At 32.1% G+C, this 23,274-nt stretch overlaps 1 protein-coding gene across 6 annotated transcripts in view; it reads right to left on the bottom strand.

Annotated features, from left to right (window-relative positions):
* The window catches only part of LOC122516801 (neurexin-1), a 304,617-nt gene that overhangs the window by 258,346 nt on the left and 22,997 nt on the right, over positions 1-23,274 (bottom strand). For all 6 annotated transcript variants that reach the window (XM_043634936.1, XM_043634938.1, XM_043634940.1 and 3 more), the window contains exon 2: positions 21,802-21,852. In XM_043634936.1, coding sequence (XP_043490871.1) covers positions 21,802-21,852 — 51 coding nt within the window. The remainder of the gene's footprint in view (positions 1-21,801; positions 21,853-23,274) is intronic.

The following is a 23,274-nucleotide window of genomic DNA, read 5'->3' as shown; positions in this document are numbered from 1 at the left end:
TCTGTGATTGAAAGAAAATCGATAGTAAAATCGGACGAGTTCGTAATAATCTTCGAAAGATTATCGAAGGACCGACCACTCGAAGAGATTTTCCTAATCTCTGGTGAGTTAACTACCAAGTTAGTCCCTTTAAGAAAGGAGTAACGATTATTCAAGCTCGGTTCGTCTTAACTACAAAATCCTTCCTTACTATGATCTCAAATCCGTTTCATGCTCGATTTCCCGCATGAATCTACATGCATACATACATACATACATACACATATACCCTTATTCGAGGTGTGACAACACAAAAAAGTAGACGGTTTTCATAGTTGCAACCCTTAATTCTTCAAGACTGTTCGTCAAAGATCCAATAAAAGAATCAGTATTTCATTTTCCACAAAAATAATCACAGGAGTATTCATACCCACCCCTAATTATTAATTATAAATAATTAATATTATAATAACTTGTAAGAAAAAGTTTCAACTATTTTTCTATACAGAAAAATATTTTTAAATCATTAAACTTTTAAATCGATCTCAATTTTATTGAGAAAGAACATTTATTAAAATAAAATTTAAGTAAATCAAACATCATTTGTTAAAGATTAACATTGAAAAGGGAGTGGATGCAAATACTCTTATAACTTACAAAGTAGGAAATGAAATTAGCGAACAACTGTGTTTAATTCGAGCTTGTTCGGATCGAGCTGTCTAAAACAAAGAAAGAAAGTGAAAAGAGAAATAAAATAAAAAAATAAAATAAAAAATGTCGAGGTTTCTCGAGAGCACGTCGATTTCGTAAAGGATGACAGCTCCCGCTTTCGTGGAGGACGAGAAAGAAGAAGAAGAGGAAAGGTTGAGTGCAAAACTAGATGGTTAGAAAGAAAAAGAAATTAAAAAAAAGAAAAAAAAGAAGAAAAAAAGAATGAAAGCAATAGCGCGGGAGGTTGTTTAATTCGACGTAGAAAAGACCAGGGTAAAGGATAAGGGATGGGTCGAGACGAGAAGAAGTATCAAATGGATGAAGGAAAAGTAGACGCAACGAACGAACGAACGAATGAACGGATGGAAAGGCAGATGGAAGGGCGGATGGAAGGGCGGATGGAAGGGCGAATAGACGAACAGGCGGACGGACAGCTAAATTGCTATTTCGCGAAACGAAAGGACGACAGCGTTAGTTCTCTCGAGCCCTGTGGAAAATGAACCGAGTTACATATATACATGAGTTCTGTGTAACATACCTTGGCACTAGCTAAGATGGCATAATATAAACTCTAACTTGCGTTTCTGTATAGCGAAATACACACATACGCACAGATACATATTATACACACATACTTCTCATAAAGATACACATCTATTAATGTACACATACACCATAAATATAAAAACATACACACTAAAAAAAAGAGACACGCATACACGTATAAATATATTCACATAAAAAAATAGTAAGATGAATTCATACACGTACACGCTTAGAGGTATACATATGCGCATGCACATTTATACAAAGAAAGAGACATACAAAGACTCGATGAAATATTCAATTTTTCAACAAAGGTAAAGAAAGTAGACGTGGATTCGGCCAGAATTTATTCGCTTTCGACTATGGTTAATATTAGTATTGGTAGGTACAAGGAAAAGAGGACGATAAAAAAGACAAAGAGAAATAAAGAGAGAGAAAGAGAGAGAGAAAAGAAAAAAGAGATGGAAAGGGGAAGGGACACACAAGAGGACACGAAAAGGGCCGGCTTGTGCCAACTTCCGTGATTCCCTATCTTTCCGCCCACCAAAACTTATTCCATAAAGATTCTTGTCGAAACTTTCATATTGCCAAATAAAAAGTCAAAAGATAGAGAAAGCAGGATGCGCGAGAGCTGTCGCTAATATAGCCGAATAGCTTTGATCTATCATTCTTTCTCTTTCGTTCCTCTGACCCTTCGAATCGTTATTGATAGTCCGCTTGACGATATCGATATTGGATTTCATCCTACGATCGATACTCGAATCAACTGTAACCATCGTTGATACTATTCTTTGACGTACTTTTTTTCTCTTTCCCTTTCTCATTCTCTCTCTCTCTCTTTCTCTTTCTCTTTTTGTTTGATTTTCTTTCCCCTTTCTTCCTTTTCATTTTTTATTCTAGATAATTACATTCCTTTTCTTATCATAAAGATATTTCTTTAAAAAAAAAAGAAATTGATAACTCGAGGATCAGAAATCATTCGAAGAAAGAAACGATCTTTCTTATCGAATATTTTTTTACTTTCTTCCATACGTGTGTTTTATTTTCGCTCTCTCTCTCTCTCTTTCTTCCTCTCTCTCTTTCTCTTTCTCTCTATTTTTCTTTCTTACGAAAATCGATTCGTATAAATGATATCTCGAGGATGCACTTACACTACCGATCAAAAATTTGCGTATGCATCAATTAAAACTGTTTATTTCTTACTGTAACAAAGATAAAGAATCTACTATGAGACAACAGTAATTTATCAGCTTATGAAAAACCTAACAATTAAAAACACGAATAAAACTGAATGCTTAAGGGGTTATACGCAGTTGCGAGGCTCAAAAAAGACGTCTTTTTATGAATTTTTTATAGAAAAAGTTTTAACTTATCAATTATAAGTGATGGTAATTCAAATAGAGCCTACTTATAAAAATACAATAACGCGTCGATCATGTAAAAATATTAATGTGCACCGCTCCTGTAGATGATTTCTTGAACGTCCTCTAAAAAAAGGCGCTTGGCGGTGTCCTCCATTTCAGCGGTTTGGATTATCTGATATCAAAAAATATGGTGGATTCTTTTAAAGGATAGATAATTGCAAGTATTGAACGAAGGAATAATAAAAATTTTGATTTTTGACAAAATCGCGTCTATTTGAAAAAAATGTTTCGTTTTTGACTGAAATTTTCGCTCTAAATTGTTAAAAAAAAAATAGTAATAATTTTGTAAATCCTATTCTTTCGTTCAATACCTGAGGAATATATCTGAGAAGGTTGTGTTAAAATTTGAAACTGATCGGTTAATCCGTTTGTTGAGAAATCGTGGTCACCGACTTTGAAAACATCGTTTTGAGAAAAACGCGTTTAAAGTTTCAAAGAGACGTTTACACAAAGTTAAAAATTTTTGTTTGCAGCTTACATGGAGTGAAGAATATTTGCTGGATCAATTTGAAATTTTCAGAAAATATACTTAAATATATGTACATTCCGGAAATGCAAAAAAAAATCGATTTTTTGAAAATTTTAACTGCGTATAACCCCTTAAAGTATTGTCATGTGACACTATAAATAGCACTAATTGCTGCGTAAGGTTATTACCTGCAATTTGATAAATAAGATGAATTTTGCTACTAGTTGAGTCCTAATAAAATACGCAGAAGAATAAAAAAATGTTAACAAAATGGAACCTATAGTTTATACGCATACAGCATGTAATGTATAATAAATGCAGTTAGTGTATCCAAAACTTCCAGGTGGTAATGTACGTAGATATGAATACTATTTCTCTTTTTCTTGGTGGTACATTTTCTAGGAGTATAAAGCACCTAATACGGAATTATTACCGGGTAAGAGGATTTCTCTTTATATATATTAAATATTATTTGGTATAGTCGCAATGATGTTCCATATCTGAGAAGAGTATTAGTGAATAATTCGTAAACGATATCACACAACGTATTACTTTGACTTTACATCGACATTTCCTATCGTACTTTCCGTCCTCGCTACGAAGAACGAATTTTAAATTTCCCTGCTAACGTTCCACCTTTTTTCTTTCTCTCTCTCTCGCTCTCTCTCTCTCTCTCTTTCTCCCTTTCTAGCTCTCTAGCCTTCTAGTTTCCTAGCTTTCCTTCTTTCTTTCTCGTCGCAAAGTCCGCAATAAGTTGAAAGCTCTACTATGGTCGAGCTACGATCTTGGAATTCCACGCACGTACAGCCGATTGGAACTTCGTTTTTCAATACCTTTGAGACCTGCCGCAAAAGTGGTTACGCCTGTACTTTCTCCCTCTCTCTTTCTCGAATAACAGCAAAAGCAAAAGCAGAAGCAGCAACTGAACTCTACGCGTTCTAACTCTAGCTAAGAATTTTATTGGAACTCAAGGAAAAATCTTTTTTTTAAGTATCCTTCTCTCTTTAACGTAAGGTATTCGTATTATTTGATACGTTTCTGTCGAATTCGTAGCTTTAATTCTTTTCTTTTACCTTTGTATTTAACTTTTACCAAAGAATTTCATTTCTTTTTAAATATTAAAGAAAATACATCATCTCTGTAAAGTCATTAGATAAATGAACAACTTTTTACGTTTCATTTTTATTCTTAAATTTATGCTTTCAATTCAAGAATTAAACAATTTCGTTCAATTTTTCGAATTTATATCAAATAATTTATAAGATAAGTGTAATAATTTTGTATAAATTTATTTCATTTTAAAATCATATGAACGTAAATTCGTAAATGTTTGATTAAAAAGATATAAAAAAAAATGTATAAATTATTGGTTTCTTATTTTCAATTATAAAATATCCAGATATATTTTGGCATGATAAAAAAGAGCACACCATATATTTTCTTTTAAATTTTGATTATTACTGTATTATATAAAAATAGTGAAATCATCGAAGTGTGCAAGAAAATGTAGAGAAAAATTAGTAGAAACGACATCGTGATTGCGTGTACCGTTCGAGGGGTGGCGTTCAGATTGACGTTCGTGTCAAGAGGGTTGCGAGGGAAAAGAGGTGACTCGAAGCAATTATTTTCGTGCTCCAAATACTATTCCCAATTACGTCCTCGACTCCAGAAGCGTATCAGAGTATTCGTCGATCCCCAAAATTTTCACCCCCCTCGTACACCCGTCCACTCCTCGAGCGTGATTTCGATAAATAAACAGCTTCCCGATTAATTTCATCAACGTTTAACGGGCAAATTCTTTTTATCAGTTGGAAAAATGCAACACGAAAAATGAAATATGTACGTTCGAGCTTTTTTTAATATTTTCTCCGATTAATGAAATTTTATCTCTTGCATATAAATTCAAGAGATAGTAAGAGAGGTGGAGAGGAGAAAATTTATCTTCGATTAAAATGGAGATTTTTGTTCATTATTTTCGAACAAAAGAAACAAGTATAGATGTTTATGTGTGTGTGTGTGTGTGTGCGCGTGTGTACACCTGTATGGGTACAAGGTATTGTTCGAAAAATAAATTTATATTATATAATCTATATATACTTGAATATGTACATGAAAATATACATGTCTACTATCTGTGTGAGATAACATTAGCGTGAAAAATGAAGCATTTTAATAGGTAATACGCATTACTTTGGGTCTCATTATCTCGTGTGATAAATTCAAGCACACGAATTTCACCTCGACTAAATTTACCGATAATGTCATATCTGCATATGCTACAAACTATCTATATACATATAAACAGGGTTACATCCTTCTTTTTCTAAAATGATATTAAAAAATCCTTTGTTATAGAAAATGACAATGTTTCTATCAATATTTATAATAAATCGAAGAAATAATCCTCTTCGATCAATCAGATATTGCTCTTACGAAAGAAAACATACGAAAAAAAAGAAAGAAAAAATTAAGCAAACAAAGAAAGATTGAATGAAAAAGCGAATCGTATATCTCCATTTAAATTGATAAAACGCGTAACGTTGAAGAAATACGGTTTAAAAGAAAAACGGTTTCGTGAGGATTTTAAGTGATCGGAAAGCGTAGAAAGTCGAACTAAGCCGAGCTAAGTAAGACTCAGCGAAGCTTCTCTCGTCTCAAGACAAGAGAAGAAAGAACAAGACGAAGAAAAGAGAACGAAGCTTCGACGAGAGAGTCAAAAGAAAAAGGAAGAAAAAGAGAGAATGTGTGTTTGTGTGAGGGAGAGAGAGAAAGAGAGAGAAAGAGAAAGAAAGATTCACTTCGGTTAGCGTAGTGGGAGTTTCCTTTTTCTTGGGGAGAGCTTAAAACACAACCCCATTACCGGTAATCAGATGGACTCGATCCTTTGGGAATAGAAGCTTAGGCTCGAGCCAAAGCTTTACGAACGTATCAGGATATACTGACACGGTACGTGACCGTAATTGAAAGTTTTGGGAATTTCAAGAAGTTTCTCTTACTATTTGCCATCATAATAATCATCTTCCCAATCGTTACTTTTGTTGTTTATGTTATTGTTTCTCGCTTATGCGATTTGATTTTATTCAAATAAATTCTTGTTCAAAAGAAATCTATTATAATGCTATCCAATACTATGATTTATGTTTTAAGATACATAAAAACAAATTCAACATCATGTACATGATACAACTCTTATATAATAAGTATACTATTTTTAATGAATTGTTTAAACAGAAAATTAATATAAATTTCTTCGTTTATATTGAAATGAAAAATTCGGTCCTGAAAGACGAAAGATTTCAGTACAAAATCAGAATTCAATAGATCGAATTCTTGGATAAGAATTTCACAAGAATCTAAACATCCGTGTAAGAAAGAGAAACACATGGTTAAAGTCTAAGCATAGTTTAAAATTAGAATATCGATTGAAAACTGAGTATACCCAAAATTTACGATATGGATGATTGAAATTTTGTCTTTTTTTTTTGATAACCAAATATTTTAAACGGAAGTTATCGTTTTTCATTAAAATTCAACGAATATTTATTTATCTATTTATCTATCTATCTTTGTATCTATTATATACATTTATATGAAAACGAAATATTCAGGATTTGAAGAAGAAAAGCAATGAACGATATTATTAGATCTCGACCATTTATATAATTTCCGATGAAAACGAGGCTATTAAAATGTTGCGGGCCGATACGTTGAATAATTTTCCTGGTATTACTTCGATGAATACCAGATATTCGTAATTCTACTTAATACATCTAATTATCGGATTGCGTTCAATTAACATTATTTTCAAACGTGTCGTTCCTTTCTTCCTTCTTTCTTTTTTTTTTCTCTTCTTTTTTCCTCCCTCTCTTTATTTAAGCTCGTATTACGTGTCATCATTTTGTGTCCATAAAATTTTCGGAATTATCTTTGCGTTGTTACTCTAATTATGCAACGCGTATCCTATATAATAAACATATTTGATATACCATATCATATGATGACCATATACGTATATTCAATCATTTTCCAAACAAACTCGATGCATTCGCTTTTCTCTAAATTTTCCAAATGTATAATGAAATGATTTTAAATAATTTTAATAAAAAGATTATTTCCTTAGAAAAAATAAATTTCGAAATTAATAACGAAACTTGTACAAAATGTTTCTTTTAAATTAAAAATATACAAGGTATCACAGTACTTTTCTCTCTCAAATTTACCATCATATTCTTTAAATAACAATAAGAAAAAACACGGGTGTGTGTACTTATGTAAGCACCTAAAAAGTTATACTTCTTTGGCGTAACAAAACAAAATAACAAATAATTAAATTTAAAAAATTATAATAAACAGTCAGTATTCAATGTTAATATAAAAATTATAGAAAATGATGAGTGTGAATTAAGCAAACAGTAGACAAATTTAAAAAACAAAATACTCATATTAAAAATATAATTTTGAAATTGTTAAAAAAGCACGTGTTCAATACTCTCATATCTAAATATGCATTTTTTAAGTTATACTTCTTTTGGCGCGTTGGGGAAAATGTAATGGGGAGTGATTTTGTTCCTAGCGTCTGGATAAACGACACCATGAAGTTTGTCGGTATTTACGACGCGCGGTAAAGCGATTTCAAGTATACGGCATGAAGTTGTCTTCTCTTCTTCTTCTCCTTTTTTTCTCAAGCGGGTCACCCATCTAAATACTAATCGTACTCAGCGCTGCTTTACTTAAATGATCGAAACGAGAACTAATGCTGTAACCGCGCCATGGCTGTTGACGCGTCAAGTAATTCGATATATCTCTCTTATATTTAGTGTGGACTGATATCTATATTTTGATATTTTCTTTTTCTTTTTTTTATTCTTTCTTATATATATAATAATAATTATTTTTTTTTTAAGTTATTTTTTTTCTTTGAAGTTTTTTTTTTGGAGTTATTTTTGAGGTTATTGAGGTTATATTCGTTTTGGTACGCCAAAGAAATATAACTTCTTATTATTATTATTATTTATTATTGATAATAATTTTTTATATTGATATACTTATATTAATAATAATTTTATTATATTATTTATTATTAATAATAATAATTATTTAATATTAATTATTTTTTTTAAGTTATTTTTGAGGTTATTGAGGTTATATTCGTTTTGGTACGCCAAAGAAGTATAACTTCTTACGTGAGTACATAAGTACACACACCAGTCTTTTTTTTAATTATATAAAATAAAATGTTTTTTTAAGTTATTTTACATGCATTGTATATGTTACAGTCAATATATACATTCTATAGAATGCCCACTAAAGTTGTACAATGTATATATTGAGCATTATTTCATACATTGCTCGGTCAGTTTATATAATGCCCAGAGAATTTTGGTCAATCTATAAAATATGTTTCAGGAAGGTGTGTTAAGAGCATAGGGAGGGGGAGAGCGAAATGACCTTAAGCTTGTGTAAGCGAAACAAACCACAACAGATGTGTTCGTACGGTCATTAAATGATCTTTACTTTCTTTGTGCACGAGCTTTCTCAACTGCCTGATTATAAGAACTTAATCCTCCAGACTATCACGTTATAAGAGCAGAAGGAGGTATTATAGAAAAAGACACGAATTTAATTATTAATAATTAAAAATATATTCTGTTATTCCGTTACTATAATGATCAGTTTGGTGCTCGATTTCTGTTAAAAGTTTAGCTGTTTTTTCTCCTAAAAGATCACTGAAGTATATTTTAAAGATTGGCCGAAACCCTCTGGGCATTCTATAAAATGACCGTAATACATTGACCGTGACATATGCAAACATATGAAAATATATTTACAATTGACGTTTACATTCTTAAAGAACTACGTCTTTTTACATATTCATATTTATTATTGTCGTAATGCTTGCATAAATAAAACCAATTTATTACAATTTATGCTTACATGAAAATGCGTAAAATTGGCAAGTATCGATAAAAGATCATTGTCCTTCGATCGCTTTTCCCAAGTCATCGTAGTTTTTGATTTCAACATTGTTGTTATTCCGTTATTGTTACTATATCCGTACTCAAAGGATGGCTTTAAACGGTGTCAGGTTTATCAAACATGCGCGTGAAACTAAAACCATAATGCTACGAGATATTAATATATAAATATCCATACAAACATACATAAATACATTTACCCATACATACATTACATGCACATATTTATTCATACAAACATCCATACACATATTATACATCCAAACATACATGAATACATAAACACATTTATGTGTATATACAAACACATCTTCATCTATACATGCATGCATGCATATGTATATATAGAAATGTATATGTGTGTGTGGAGGGGAGAGGGAGGAGTAGCACGATCCACGTTGTTCGGTAGATTGGTCAACGACACGCTGGAATGGAACACATCAAAGGAAACTTTTTACCACGATCTAATTAACGTCGACTTTGCAACGTATCGATAGTCCTCTGACCGTAGAATGGAAATTGTTTCACCTCTACATAATCGTTTTCCTCCTACACCAAAAACACATCGCTTCGCTCGCTTCACAATGAATGGAAAATTCTCAACGTGTTAAAACCGACTACGTGAGAGACAATAACAGAACATAGTGCCGATAACCTTTCAATTTTTCACATAATTTTCTCTTATCATTTCATTTACATTATTAGATTATTATTCTTATTTGATGAATTGAATAATAAATAGCATTTATACATTATCATTTCAATATTTATTTAGCGTTATTCGATGATGTTCGTTAATGAAAATGCAATGCCTCATCCCCTTCTGGTCCATAAGTTTCATGTTACTTGATTTAATTTGATTTAAATTGCTTGATATTTTCTGTGATTATGTATCTGATATAAAAAATGAAAGTAAACGAAAAGTAATAAAAGTTTAATTATGTAATTTTAGATATTTTTATTATAGTTAAAGTTTTGATTATGTGAGATTTATTTATAATGAGAATTAATGTAGAGCCTATAATATCATTTGTTCTTTCATTTATTGAAAACACAATTCTTACATTTGATATTAATTTTTCAGCATAGGATCTTTTAAAATCTTCGTCTTTGTTAAAAAGAATATTGGCATGAGAAAAAATAATATAAACAAGTTTCTTCAATTAATTTGATATTAAAGATGACAAAATGAATATTAATAATAATAATATTAACTAGATAGTAATAATTGGAGTCATAGTTAGGAGTATCTAATTGAAGGAATTTACATTAGGGCAAATACGTAAAGGTAATAATAAGAAAAGTAAGTAAGTATGAATAATATTGAAAGATTGGTAGACTGGAGGAAATGAGAAATAAATAAAGCAAGAGCGAACTTAAGTTACAAACTCAAAATGGAAAGTTCCATGAGCAAGCTGTTAACAAGCTGGTATGAAACTTGATGGAAATCCTTCTTAAGGATGGTAAGGAAACGAAGGAAATTTGAAAAGGATTAGGTTGGTCGAAGGATGAAACGGAACGTAGTCTTTACCACGTACGTGGATTAAAAAAAAAAGATTAAAGAGAGAGAGAGAAAAAAAAGAGAAGGGAGGAAAAAGACTCATCTGTTTTTTTTTATTACTCGTTTCAACGAAAGAGTAAAAGAATATCATTTATGAAAATCGTCAGACTATAGCAGAGCATAGAACCGAAATGAAAGAAGGTATTTACTAATGAAGCAGCAGGATTAAATGAAAAAAAAAAGAGAGAAAAGAAGAAAAAGAAGAATAAAAAAGAAAAGTAGAAGAAGAACAGGGATGAGAGCAGGCCGCAACTTTATTACGTTTTGAATGCAAAGTTTTTATGAAACCATTAGCGGTAAAGCACGAAGCTTTGGGTGGATACTTGGATCAAGGGAGAGATATGCCCCTACGAGTAAAATATTATTTTTCTTAGAGTTTCAGTAATACGCGTAAGAATTTAGTAACCTTGTACAAATGTAAGATTAATTACAAACTAAACTTACATGTTAAAAACAAAAAGAAAGAAAAGAAAAGGAAATTGTTAAAAAAATTTATGAACTTCGATAGGATCAATGTGATTGGTCAATTGGATTAACGTAAGTAAAGGGTGAACGAGAATAAAGAATAAGACTAAGAAAAAGAAATAGAAGAAGAAAGGACAAAGTAAAAGAGAACGAAAAAAGAAACAAAAGTACCGAAGTAACAAAAGAAAAGAACGGATCTTTCACGAACGTGGCTTCCCTTTATATATTAATAGCAACGTCTTTTTTACTCTCAGTATTCTTAGCTTGGCGTCTGTACTAGTAGCATTATCCGGATCGTAGGTAGCTAGTGTCGGAAGAGAAAGAAACACTGGGAAAAGACATTTTTTCAAAGAGAGTTACCCTGTATTCTCTGCGAAACGTTGTCCGAACGTACGTTTTATATATAACAAAACTAAAAGAAAAATAAATTCAAAGAAAGAAAGTGAAAGAGAAAGTTAATAGATTATAAAAAAGAAATCCCTTAACCTAATCAAGTCATTTGACGTCCAAGGTTCGTCACGCAATTTTTTGCCATATAAATCATGTGACGAACTCAGGTTGCAATACTGCATAGTTCTAATGAATCTAAAACTGGAAACAGGGAGAAAAGTGATGATAATAATGATAACACACCAAGCCCTTTTAAACACGTTCGTATTACGATGTAAAAAAATTCTAATCTGATTACTGAATCAGCTATATAAAGATTTACATATGACACCATTGGATTAAATTGCATATAATTAAAAGTTGAGGTTAATTGAAAAATATAATTGCAATCTTTTATTTCTGACTTAAAGGTGTCTCCTATTTTCAGTCCCCAACAATCCATGAACTTTGAGCTGCTATCCAATAATAAAAGCCGAGATTGAAATTGCTTGAGTGGTGGAAGTAAGTTCGAGGTAAGGGGTCATCTAAAGAAGGTAACAAAGGCGGTAGGAAGACAGCGTGATATTGGTGGCGATGGTGGTGGAGGTGGTAGTGTCGATCGAATACGTCGGAAAGGCGAATAACCTAAAAGAGGAAAGAGAATTCATACGAAAAGTAGAGTGAAAGATGTAAAAGAGAGAGAAAGATAGAAAGTGGTATTTCTTGCCAGATATGAGTCACTGACCCGTGCATAAATGAACGTTATGAATCCTACAGGCGGAATATTCATCCCCTTGGTGCCCTCTACCCTTTGGCTCGTTCGATCGGAATCGAAAGCATCGACGCTGCGGTGCCATATAGAGAAAATCAAGGATGTAGAAGAGGATGAAGGAGACCAAGGAAAGAGAGGAAGAGATAGGAGAAGGAAAATTGGGGTGAGGGACGGAGGTGAGTTGACTGCGTGGCTGAAATGGCCTCATCCTAACTGAGTGAGAGAGAAAAATAAAAAAAGGAATCATAAACGGTGTGAAAGAAAGAAGAAACCTTTTCTATCTTGGCATAAGATCGAGAGGAAATCTTTGGAATCGTGAAAAAGAGAAAGAAGATTTGCCAGCGTTTCATAGGGAGAAAAAGTCAAAGATGTTGAAAGAGAGGGCGGTAAAGGGATGGAATCGTAGACACCCTTTCTTTCTACCAACGTCGATGAAAATCGCGCACAATTTACTCCAGCATAGTCATAGCTGCCACGCTTCTACGGAATAATGGATAACGTCTTAGAACATTTTCTTGTTGCCATACCACTCGCACTCGTTTATCCATTCCTTCAGGAACGACCCTTTTTCGATCGTTTTATTTCTTTTTCAATTATTAACAATGGATCTTTAATCGTAATCAAATGTTTCTTTTTCATTTTATTTCAAGATTCTTCAATATTTTGCTAAGAAGAGAATTCAAATTAAAGGAATGAAACTATCATGAAAATTAGATATTTCTTTATTGTTCCAAGAAGATAGTATTTTCGATCCTTCTTTTTATTGCAGTAACCTCGCACTCGTTTAGATTTTATATATGGTAAATAAAGAAATAAAATAATTGACGTTTGACAAATTTTCAGAAATATTTCTCAGTAAAATTCATCCAAATGTTTTAATAAATCAAATCAAATGAAATAAATAAAACCAAATATCAAAAATTTCGTCGAAAATCTTGAACAAACCAGCATTTAATTTTAATCAAAAATATTACTTAAAAATTTTATAATAAAACTCAAAACAAAAGAGAAAAGAATTGATACAATGAAAATTAAAAAAAAAATTCACAAAATTCGCTACAAATTTATCTCCCCTGTTCTTTTGTTCTTATTAAATAGCACGTAGAAGCTGCAGAACGTTTTTTATTATATCTAAATACCTAAACGTAAACCATAAAAAAAGGTGATCTCGTTAACAATAAATGTCTTCTCTCTTTGCCCTTTATCGATGAAGTAAAAGATAAGGAACTTTAGAAGATATTAAAAGAAGCACTTAAAGTCAAGTTTTTGAGGGGGTGAAGGGAGTGAAGAGGTTTAAAAGAAGAATTCCTAGAAAGATACAGAGTACCAGCCAATAAAGACAAAGCATAAAACCCAAGATATGTAAGGGAAAACGTTACTCTGTAAATTTGAGTAGAACGATCCTTTGTATAACAAAGACTGGAAGAAAGGAAAGGAAGGAAGGATTGTAGGTTCCCTTCTTTGAAGCATCGCTTTGGAAGATTTAAAGAGATATGAGTGGAAAGTACAAAAAGAGTGATGATGGTGGTAGGTGGATAGTCGGTGGTAAACGAAGAGAGAGGGGGGGAGAAGAAATGGGACAGGAGATTCTAGTAAAAGAAATCAGGACGTCCGTTCGTCCCCTTCGCTCGGACAAGACTGCGAAAATATTTGAAGTTGTGACAGTGGAGGGAAAATAAGGAGATTTCTTTGATAAGAATGCACGAGAAAGAACAAAAAATGGAAAGAAAGAAGGAGAAATCTTTTTGAAAGAAGTTCTCTACACTAGGACAACTGGAAATAAATGAAAATTACTTTGGATAAGTAGTTTTATTACTGGACGAGTAAAAATTGGATATATCTTTGAATCAATAATCATTTTTGTTATGTTCGAGAAAATTATGAATAAAAGACCAAGTGGAGTTGTCGACAAAATTTGTACTGAAAAAATATTCAAAAGTATTATTTTGTGGTTTTTATAAGTACTAAAATATATATCTTTGATTTATCGTTGATATGATTTATCTTTTAAACTTTGAAGAATTTCGTTGGTAAGAATGAAAAAAAGGAAAGAGAAAAAGAGAAAGAGAAAGAGAGAGAGAAATGAAGAAATCGAAGGAGTATTTTAAACGGAAAGCCAAGAGGCTGAATTCTCGTGACAATAAAATCTATCGTTCTTCGATGAAAGCAAGCTGAACCAATAGATTTTCTATCTCAATTGTGAAATATGATTTCTGCAAAGAGAAAGAGAAAAAGAGAAAAAAAGAAATGTCTATGTGTCCGTTTTATCCTTGCAGACTTTCTTACATATAAGGAGATGAGAGTCAAAGTGGCCTAAGTAATGAAAGTGACTTGATCATTGTTGGATCATTGAAGAATTAAAAATAAAATCTAAAAAATAGTATAAGTCATTTCCGTGAAAATCCTGACTCACAATATCAATTTGATTCTCAATCTCTCATCATCATAAAAAATGAAATATTTGAATTTTTCACAAGATTTGGCATCAAATACTCCATCATAAAAATTTACGCTTTAATGATTCAAACAAGTTTGATTCTCGCTCTCTCCTAGGCATAACTTACAATGATCTCAACTAAATTTGCTTCTTCATATATTTCGCACCTCATACGAAAATACAAATGTAAAAGGCTTAGCGTTATGTGTAAGACAATGATTTGCGTGTTAATCACGATAAGACAATGTTAAATATGATCGTCAACAATCAGAAGCCAATCTGACATTTAAACGAGAGAATCTCTGTCTCTGTCTTTTCCAACTGCAAACATTTTCCTCTCTCTTTCTCTCTCTCTCTCTTTCCTTCTCTCTTACACCAATTCAGTTCTCCATCCGATTCGACGTTTCGATAACACTGGATTATACCAAGAAATTATGCAGTCTTTCTGATAAGATCCATCCTACGAAATTTCAGCGTTCCTAGAAGTGCAGGACCTAACTACTCTATCTCTACATCTTCTTCCTTCCTTCCTTCCTTCCTTCAGCGTTCTCATCCCTCTCTTTCTCTCTTTTTCTCTATCTCTCTTATAGGTTCATCTATCTACCTGACTTTCTCACTAAATGGCAACACGAATCTTTATGCAAATAACCAAATCTCCGCATAATACTAGTCATAAGCCTCTCCGCGCTTGTCTTGTGCCGCTTCACGGAATATGGTGTCTACACTTTGTGCTCACTTTGCGATATTGCGTGTAACTTACAAGCACTCGACTTCCGTTGAACATTACTCCTTTCGAAGCACCACCATTACGACGATCTTCAAACGATCCTAACAAACCGTAAAAAACTCACACTTTTGACTTCTAATAAAAGTAAAAAATACTAATAAAATAACTTGTTTATAGTTTAAGAATTCTTTTTTTTTTCATGAACTCCATATTTCTTTACAATTTGTCCGTAGACATTTGGTAAATTGTTATATAAGTGAAAAAAGATAGCACGTGGACGGTTTTTCCAATGAGATAGCGTCGCTATTATCATTTATTTCATTTAGATTTAATTTTTTACTAGCTCTTCTGGGTGGATTCTTTTGAGCCTTCTAGGGATATATTGGTTGTAGTTATCGTTGGCTAGCGAATTTATGTGCGTATCAATTCTTTTTTGAAGTTATATTTCTTTTGGCGCGTTTGGGAAAATGTGATGGGAGTGATTTTTTTCCGAGCGTCTGTAAAAACAACACCACGAAGTTTGTCGGTATTTACGATGCGCGGCAAAGCGATTTCAAATTTACGGCATGAAGTCGTCTTTTCTCTTCTTCTTCCTCTTTTTTTTTCTCAAGCGGATCACCCATCCAAGTACTAATCGTACTCAGTGCTGCTTTACTTAAAAATGACCGAGCGGGAAGTAGTTTTATCACAGCGCCATGGCCGTTGACGCATAAAGTAATTCGATATATCTCCCTTATATTTAGGGTGGATCGATATCTATATTTTGATATTTTTCTTTTTTTCTTTTTGAAGTTATACTTCTTTTGGCGCGTTGGGGAAAATGTAAAATGGAGAGTGATTTTATTCCGAGCGTCTGGAAAAACATCATGAAGTTTGTCGGTATTTACGACGCGCGGCAAAGAGATTTCAAGTATACGACATGAAGTTATCTTTCTTTTCTTCTTCCCCTTTTTTTCTCAAGCGGGTCACCCATCCAAATACTAATCGTACTCATCAGCGCTGCTTTACTTAAATGATCGAAACGAGAACTAATGCTGTAATCGCGCCATGGTTGTTGACGCATGAAGTAATTCGATATATCTCTCTTATATTTAGTGTGGACTGATATCTATATTTTGATATTTTCTTTTTCTTTTTTTTATTCTTTCTTATATATATATATATAATAATAATTATTTTTTTTTTTAAGTTATTTTTTTTCTTTGAAGTTTTTTTTTGAAGTTATTTTTGAGGTTATTGAGGTTATATTCGTTTTGGTACGGCAAAAAAGTATAACTTCTTACGTGCGTACATAAGTACACACACCAGTTTTTTTATTCTTCCTTATATATAAAATTAAATAAATAAATAAATGAATAAAAATATTATAATAAAAGAAAAATAATCGGCTTACATTAGTGAATATTATCGATCATCAAGCGGGGAGGGGGGAAAAGGTTTCTTTATCAACTATATTATATGTAAAAAGAAAATTAATAATAATAATAATATTAATAATAATAATAATAATAATAATAATAATAATAATAATATAATAATAATAACATTAATTAAAAAATAAACAAGGAAAATTAAAAAATAACAAGAAAAATCATTAGTGATAATAATAATAATTATTATTATTTTTTTTAAGTTATTTTTTTTTTTAAGTTATTTTTTTGAAGTTATTTTTGAGGTTATTGAGGTTATATTCGTTTTAGTACGCCAAAGAAGTATAACTTCTTACGTGCGTACATAAGTACACATACCAGTTTTTTTGTATCTGCAAGTTGTCTTGGTTATTTCTTCTTCTATCGTGGGAATATTTAAGTCCTTCCATATTTCTTCATTACGGACGTACCATGGAGTATTCACGATTGTGCGTAGGATTATGGATTGTTGAGCCTCGAGCTTGGCAATGTGACTTTTCGGTGCTATACTCCATAGCGTTATTTCATAGGTCCAGATTGGTTTTATTATTGTTTTGTAGATTATAAGTTTGTTCTCTATGCTAAGTTTAGACTTTTTACCAGTTAGCCAAGCCATTTGTCTCCTTTTTAGACGAATTTGTTCAATTTTGGCATTTATATGCTTTTTCTATGTTACTTTGGAATTTAGATGTAGTCCCAAATATTTCATCGTCGTTTCTTGCAGAATTTCTGTATTATATAGTTTTAGTTTCGGTATTTGGTTTTTCCTCAGTGTAAACGTGATATGTTTACACTTGATAGAGTTTACCTTGATCTTCCTATTACATAACCATTCTTCAAGAGAGTTGATTTGTTTTTGTAACGATTGTATTGCTTGTTTCGGGTCCTTGTTTATGGTAAGCACTACTGTATCATCTGCAAATGTTAAGATTGTGCAGTTTACGTTTATTGGTATGTCTGCCGTATAGAGGGTGCAGAGAATTGGTCCGAGGATACTTCCCTGCGGAACCCTAGTTTTGATTAGTTTGATGTTCGAATGAGTGTCTTTTATTTTTACGTCGAATGTTCTGTCAGGAAGATAAGATTTTAGGAGTTTGTAATACGAGTCTGGAAAGTGTTTATAATTTGCTAGGCGGTTACCGTTACAATTTACACAACTGAGGTTTTCAATTTTGCCCTCTTGAGGACAGAGTGTTGTTAAATGTTTTTGTGCACATTTGACACAGGCAGGATTTCGATTGCTATAATTTTGTGTGTGTCCATAAGCTTGGCATCGTGTGCATTGTGCTATTTTTTTTTTTATTTTAGGTAGTTCGACTTTAATTATTGTATTCAGCAGGGTATTAATTTCATATATGTTTTTGTTATTTTCCTGAGGAGTCAGTTTAATAAAAAATAAAGGTAGCGACTGTTCTCGTTTTTTTCTTGATACGTGTGGTATCCCGCGACTTTAGTTTTTAGTGCTTTTGTTATCTTTCTGAACGTATCTGCTGTGGTAGTTTGTACTTTCACTTGGTTATCTTTAAGTTGTTTTATTACATAGTTATTTTGTCCAGCTGTTTCATCCAATAAATCGAGCAGAGGGTCGATGATTTTCGCGTCGATGTATATTGGTTGTGTTTTTATTGCTTTTTTTTCTTCTAATTTTCCTGTAGTGTTTTGTGGTTCTGTTGAATCGTCGAATAGATCATAAGAGTTGTTTAGGGGTATGTCTTGAAGCCATTTTGTTGGTAATGGTGCGGAAGAGTTATTATTGTTGTTTTTTGGTTCACTTATCTTGCGTTTTTTTAATTTTGTAATTTGATTGACTTAGCGGGAATCCAGTTTTGCGAATCTTCCGAAACTGTATCCATCTCGCTTTCTATACACGAGTTTCTATTATCTATTTTGATTATTCTCTTTTGTGTACAAGCAAGGTTAGAGGATTGTTTTGTTTCTATAGACGTTTGATTTGTTTCGGTATTAGCTCTTGTTCGAATAATGTAGCTGCTGCCGTTATTAACTATTTTAAGAGGTGGGATATTATTAATTTCTATGATCAGAGCGTTTTTCCATAGGCTTGAACACGCGGTTACCCGTAAGGATGCACAGTGTTACCTCACTAGGACACTGGTCACTTAACCCTTTTATCTGAGATGTAAACCTAACGTACGTTATACTGTATCTTATCGTATATATTATTATTTAAATACTTGTATTCTTGGGAGCGGTAGATAAACACGTCCGTATTTACTAATGATTTTTTGGAACTGAATTTAAAAATAAGACTGATACCTGGCTATCTTTTTTGTGTTAAAGAAAATTATCAATAGAATTTATCAAAAATATTCGTACCGATTTTTAAGAAATATTCGAAAATATTTTTCAATGTTAATAAATATTAAATTGTTCAAAAAATTCGTGAAAATTTTGCATGAATCTTCAAAATCAACAGTTTTAAATATTTACATATAATTTTTAAATTGCCACAAACTTTTCGAGCCAACTTAATACGGTGTAACATGATTAACGTTGAATAATGTTATCCTTGTTTTTATGCTTACGAACACCAATGCAAATAGAAACGAGCATTTATTCATATACATATATATAAAAAGCATCAGTTTCACGATCGAAAGCTAACCGTTTTCTGTCGCCTTCGGGCATTTACCTTAATGAACGTCGTGCGCCTTTATCGTTCGCCATTTGTCAGATCGTACTTTCAACCGAGAATTCAGCGTGCGCCGCCGGTTCTATCCATTCAGCTGAACCAACTATCCCGCACCCTAGCAATTTATTTTCATTTTCCCTTCGCGAACTCTTCTACACTTATATCGACACACCTACACTGCAAGAACGTACACACTAACACAAACGTACACGTGTACACAGACGATGCTCACTTTTCGTGGTGAACGGTTTCTCCAATGAAAGAAAAAAAGAAAGGGAGGAACGAAGAAAAAAAAATAGGAAAAAACAAATTTGTAATCCCGCGACCACGATCCTCTTTGAATGATCGATTAAGATTAGGTAGCAACTACCTGAAATCCCTTCGATCCTCGTTTTTCAGTTTTTTGTGTTTATCTATCTTTTTTTTTACTCCGAATGCTGTATTATCTTTTCCAACGTAAATAAAATTTTGAAAATACACTTTCTGACTGACATAATCCGAGAAATAGTATACTTTGACCTATGGATATAAATAAATGTATATCTATATTTAAGTTTTATCTTGACTTGATATTTCTATTTGCAAAAATAAGACGTTTTATCAGATTAACTAAAGGTTATTGATCATATAGATTAACAGAAATCGGATGACTTAAAATGGAAAAGTATTTTCGATTATTTATAGATTGTTTCGATTGATTCGTAGGCTAAAGAAGCTTATTTTGAATTATCGATTATGAGAGTCAGAGCTTATGTCAAACTTTTCTTACAATTGGAATCAATAAAAATATTTAATATTCTTTTTCCTTCATATAGTACAAAAGCTACAATCTTCAATCGATGAAAAAAAACAAGTTTTTGAGGAAAAATAATGTGTGACATTATTTGCAGAAAATGATATCGTTCAAATGGTCACCACAAGACTACTGTTACAGATGACGACTCTGAGCTAAACTTACAATAATGGATGTAAATTGCAGTACTTGTTGTCTCACCCTATAATATTACACATATAAAAAATGAACGAAATATTTTATGTAATAAAAAACTAGTGTAATAGCGTTGAACCACAAGTATGCTTCAATCTTTGTTTACTTTTTTTATTTTTGTTATTTGAAAACCTATCTTCATCTGTTTTGTAAATCCTCAATATTTAGTCACCAAAACGTGATGAACCTTGGCTTAGATGAGACCATAAACTAAGAAAAGCACAAATTTTCTATTTTCGAGCTTACAATTATGCGAATAATGTTTGACACATAGTTTAACTAACACGTTATTCGAACAAAACGTGTTCGTCAATATAAAATAACAAATACTGTTTAACTATGATTCAAAAATTGAAAAATATATATACTTCAAAAATAATCAACTTTTATGACAAGTACTTGACTTAATACTGAAATATTAGCATTCACGGACTTAAAATATTTGACAAATTTTTTGTACGCAGGCAAGAAATTTTACACAGAGGATGTCCATTCACGAATGAGACCTATTGCAGTTAGATTCGATCCAGTACACTCCTAATTTACATTCGTAAACAACAAACGGTTTCAAGGTACAATACCTATACATACACAAATAGATCCATCGTGCAGTCAGTTAATTACAATCGCGCTTGTATTCGCGAACTAGCCAAGTCGAGAAGACGTTTCGTTACTCACCTCGTTTATCTATCGTCGTATTGGGTTATCGAGATTTTGTTAATTGGATTCGAGTAATTTAATTACGTAAGAAAGCTGCCGAAGAATACCTACAAATTCGAATTCTTTATATACTTATTAAACAATATTGCTTTTTTTTCAATTCTTCGTAGTAAAAATTTTATTTTCTCATTTATAAATGGATTACAAAGAAAATGATTAAAATTGGTGTTTATTTCAAACAAAATTATGCGATGTAGTAAAATATATAAACTATAATCTAATGTAATAAATATAATAAAAGATAACCAATTTTTTTTGTTCTTTTAATCTTTCATTAAAAGAACAAATATTTTTTATATTTATAAATACTTTTATTGTGAAAAAAATATCTATTGTTTATTTAGTACAAAAAGTTATATATAAAAGCAATGTATTTAAATATATGAAGTCTGTGTAAGAATACCTACAAATACAAATTCTTTACCTCCTTATTTAAAGATATTGATTTTTTTTTTCTTACAACCCTTTATTTACAAAAAATAATTTTTCTTATTCAATGATATATTAAAAAGAAAAAAGAACTATTCATCGTATATCTTAAAAAGAATCACGCAATGTATAAAATTTTATAATATGTAATAGATAATATCAAAACTCACCCTCGGTGATTTTCGTTTGTTGACGCTTTCGACGCACGGGAAGTTGCCACACTGAAAGCACACGAGATCAAATTTAAATAGTAGCTTGATAAAGTTCCAAGAATGGATGGGGTGATAAAGAAAAGAGAAAATACGTTGTATCGTAACTGTCGGCCATGTTCCTTCGAATTGCTATGCTTTGATAAATACTGAAATGTAGGAACGTACTATACACGGTATTATACATATAAATAATTTATGAGAGATAATCTATCGAGTTTCGCGTGTTTCTCTCTCCATCCACACATTTGCGTGTGTTTACGCGTAACTTCAATGTATTCTATTCATGTATACGTATGTTAGTAGTGTGAGAAAGAGAGGATAGGAGAGGGGATAGAGCTTGTCTGACCGAGTTGTGGCTGTACTACTTAGCCTCGGAACGGCTCATAAATTCCGCTCGCATTATTTCGCAGCTTGTTTAAGCACGTACGCAAAATAAATCTAAGCGATGTCCGCACGTCCTAGAAATTATAACAATTTTACTTGCACATGTGTCCATAGAGAAATAAATGTATACGGGATGTGCCAAAACTCAATTCACCGAAACGAAAAATTATTAAAGTTGATATATTTGGTGAATATCATTAAATTGGAGGCCCATACATTTTTAGTAACATTATGACATTCTTATCTTCCAATGAAATACATGATATTATAATTCTTTCTCTCGACCCATATAGAAATCATTCATATGCAAGTACGAACAACCTACCAATACAGTATAAGGAAATTTATATGGAAAGCATGTCGATAAAGTTAAATAAATGTTAATTAAAAAATATTTGAAAATAAAGTAACACGGAAGAGACGAATGAGGTCGGATTTTTCTAAATTTAATTTATTTATTTAGTTCTCTCGTTTTTTCGCAATTTCGTCTTCTTTCTCTCATCTTCTTCCTCTTTTAAGATGAAACAAGATATTAAATCGATGATGACTCTTGTCGCGGAAGGAAGCCGAGGTTGAAACGAATGAGAGCAAAGAGAAAGAATAAAAATTGATCGAGATAGAAAGACAAAGACAGAGGGAAAGACTTGGTGAAAGATTGAAAAAGGTTAGAAGAGGAAATAGGAGGAAAATATGAGAGAAAAACCGGACTAGGTAGCAACCCGATATTTACGATGACTCGTTATTATCGCGAAAACGAGGACATTACGCGTTCCTAGACGTGCTTTTTAAGAGGCTATATCGTTGAGAACCAGATTGTGCGCCTATTTTCATACCCCTCGTCAACGAGAACGATGACGACGATGAAGATAACGATGAAAATGACGATGACTAGGAGGAAGATGATGACTAGGGAGAGCAAGAGGATCTCGAATCATTACCGTAATCGTAATTTCTAATATTCAACAACGGGTTTTGATCCATCCCGTTAGAGAAGGTAAACGGGGCCACCTTGACGAACCCAAAGTAATAATCGTTAATCCGTCTGCA

Source organism: Polistes fuscatus, unplaced genomic scaffold (assembly GCF_010416935.1).
Source record: "Polistes fuscatus isolate 324 unplaced genomic scaffold, CU_Pfus_HIC Scaffold2, whole genome shotgun sequence".
Taxonomy (NCBI): domain Eukaryota; kingdom Metazoa; phylum Arthropoda; class Insecta; order Hymenoptera; family Vespidae; genus Polistes; species Polistes fuscatus.
The sequence above is the reverse complement of the archived record's forward strand: the minus strand, read 5'-3'. Positions and strand labels throughout refer to the sequence as shown.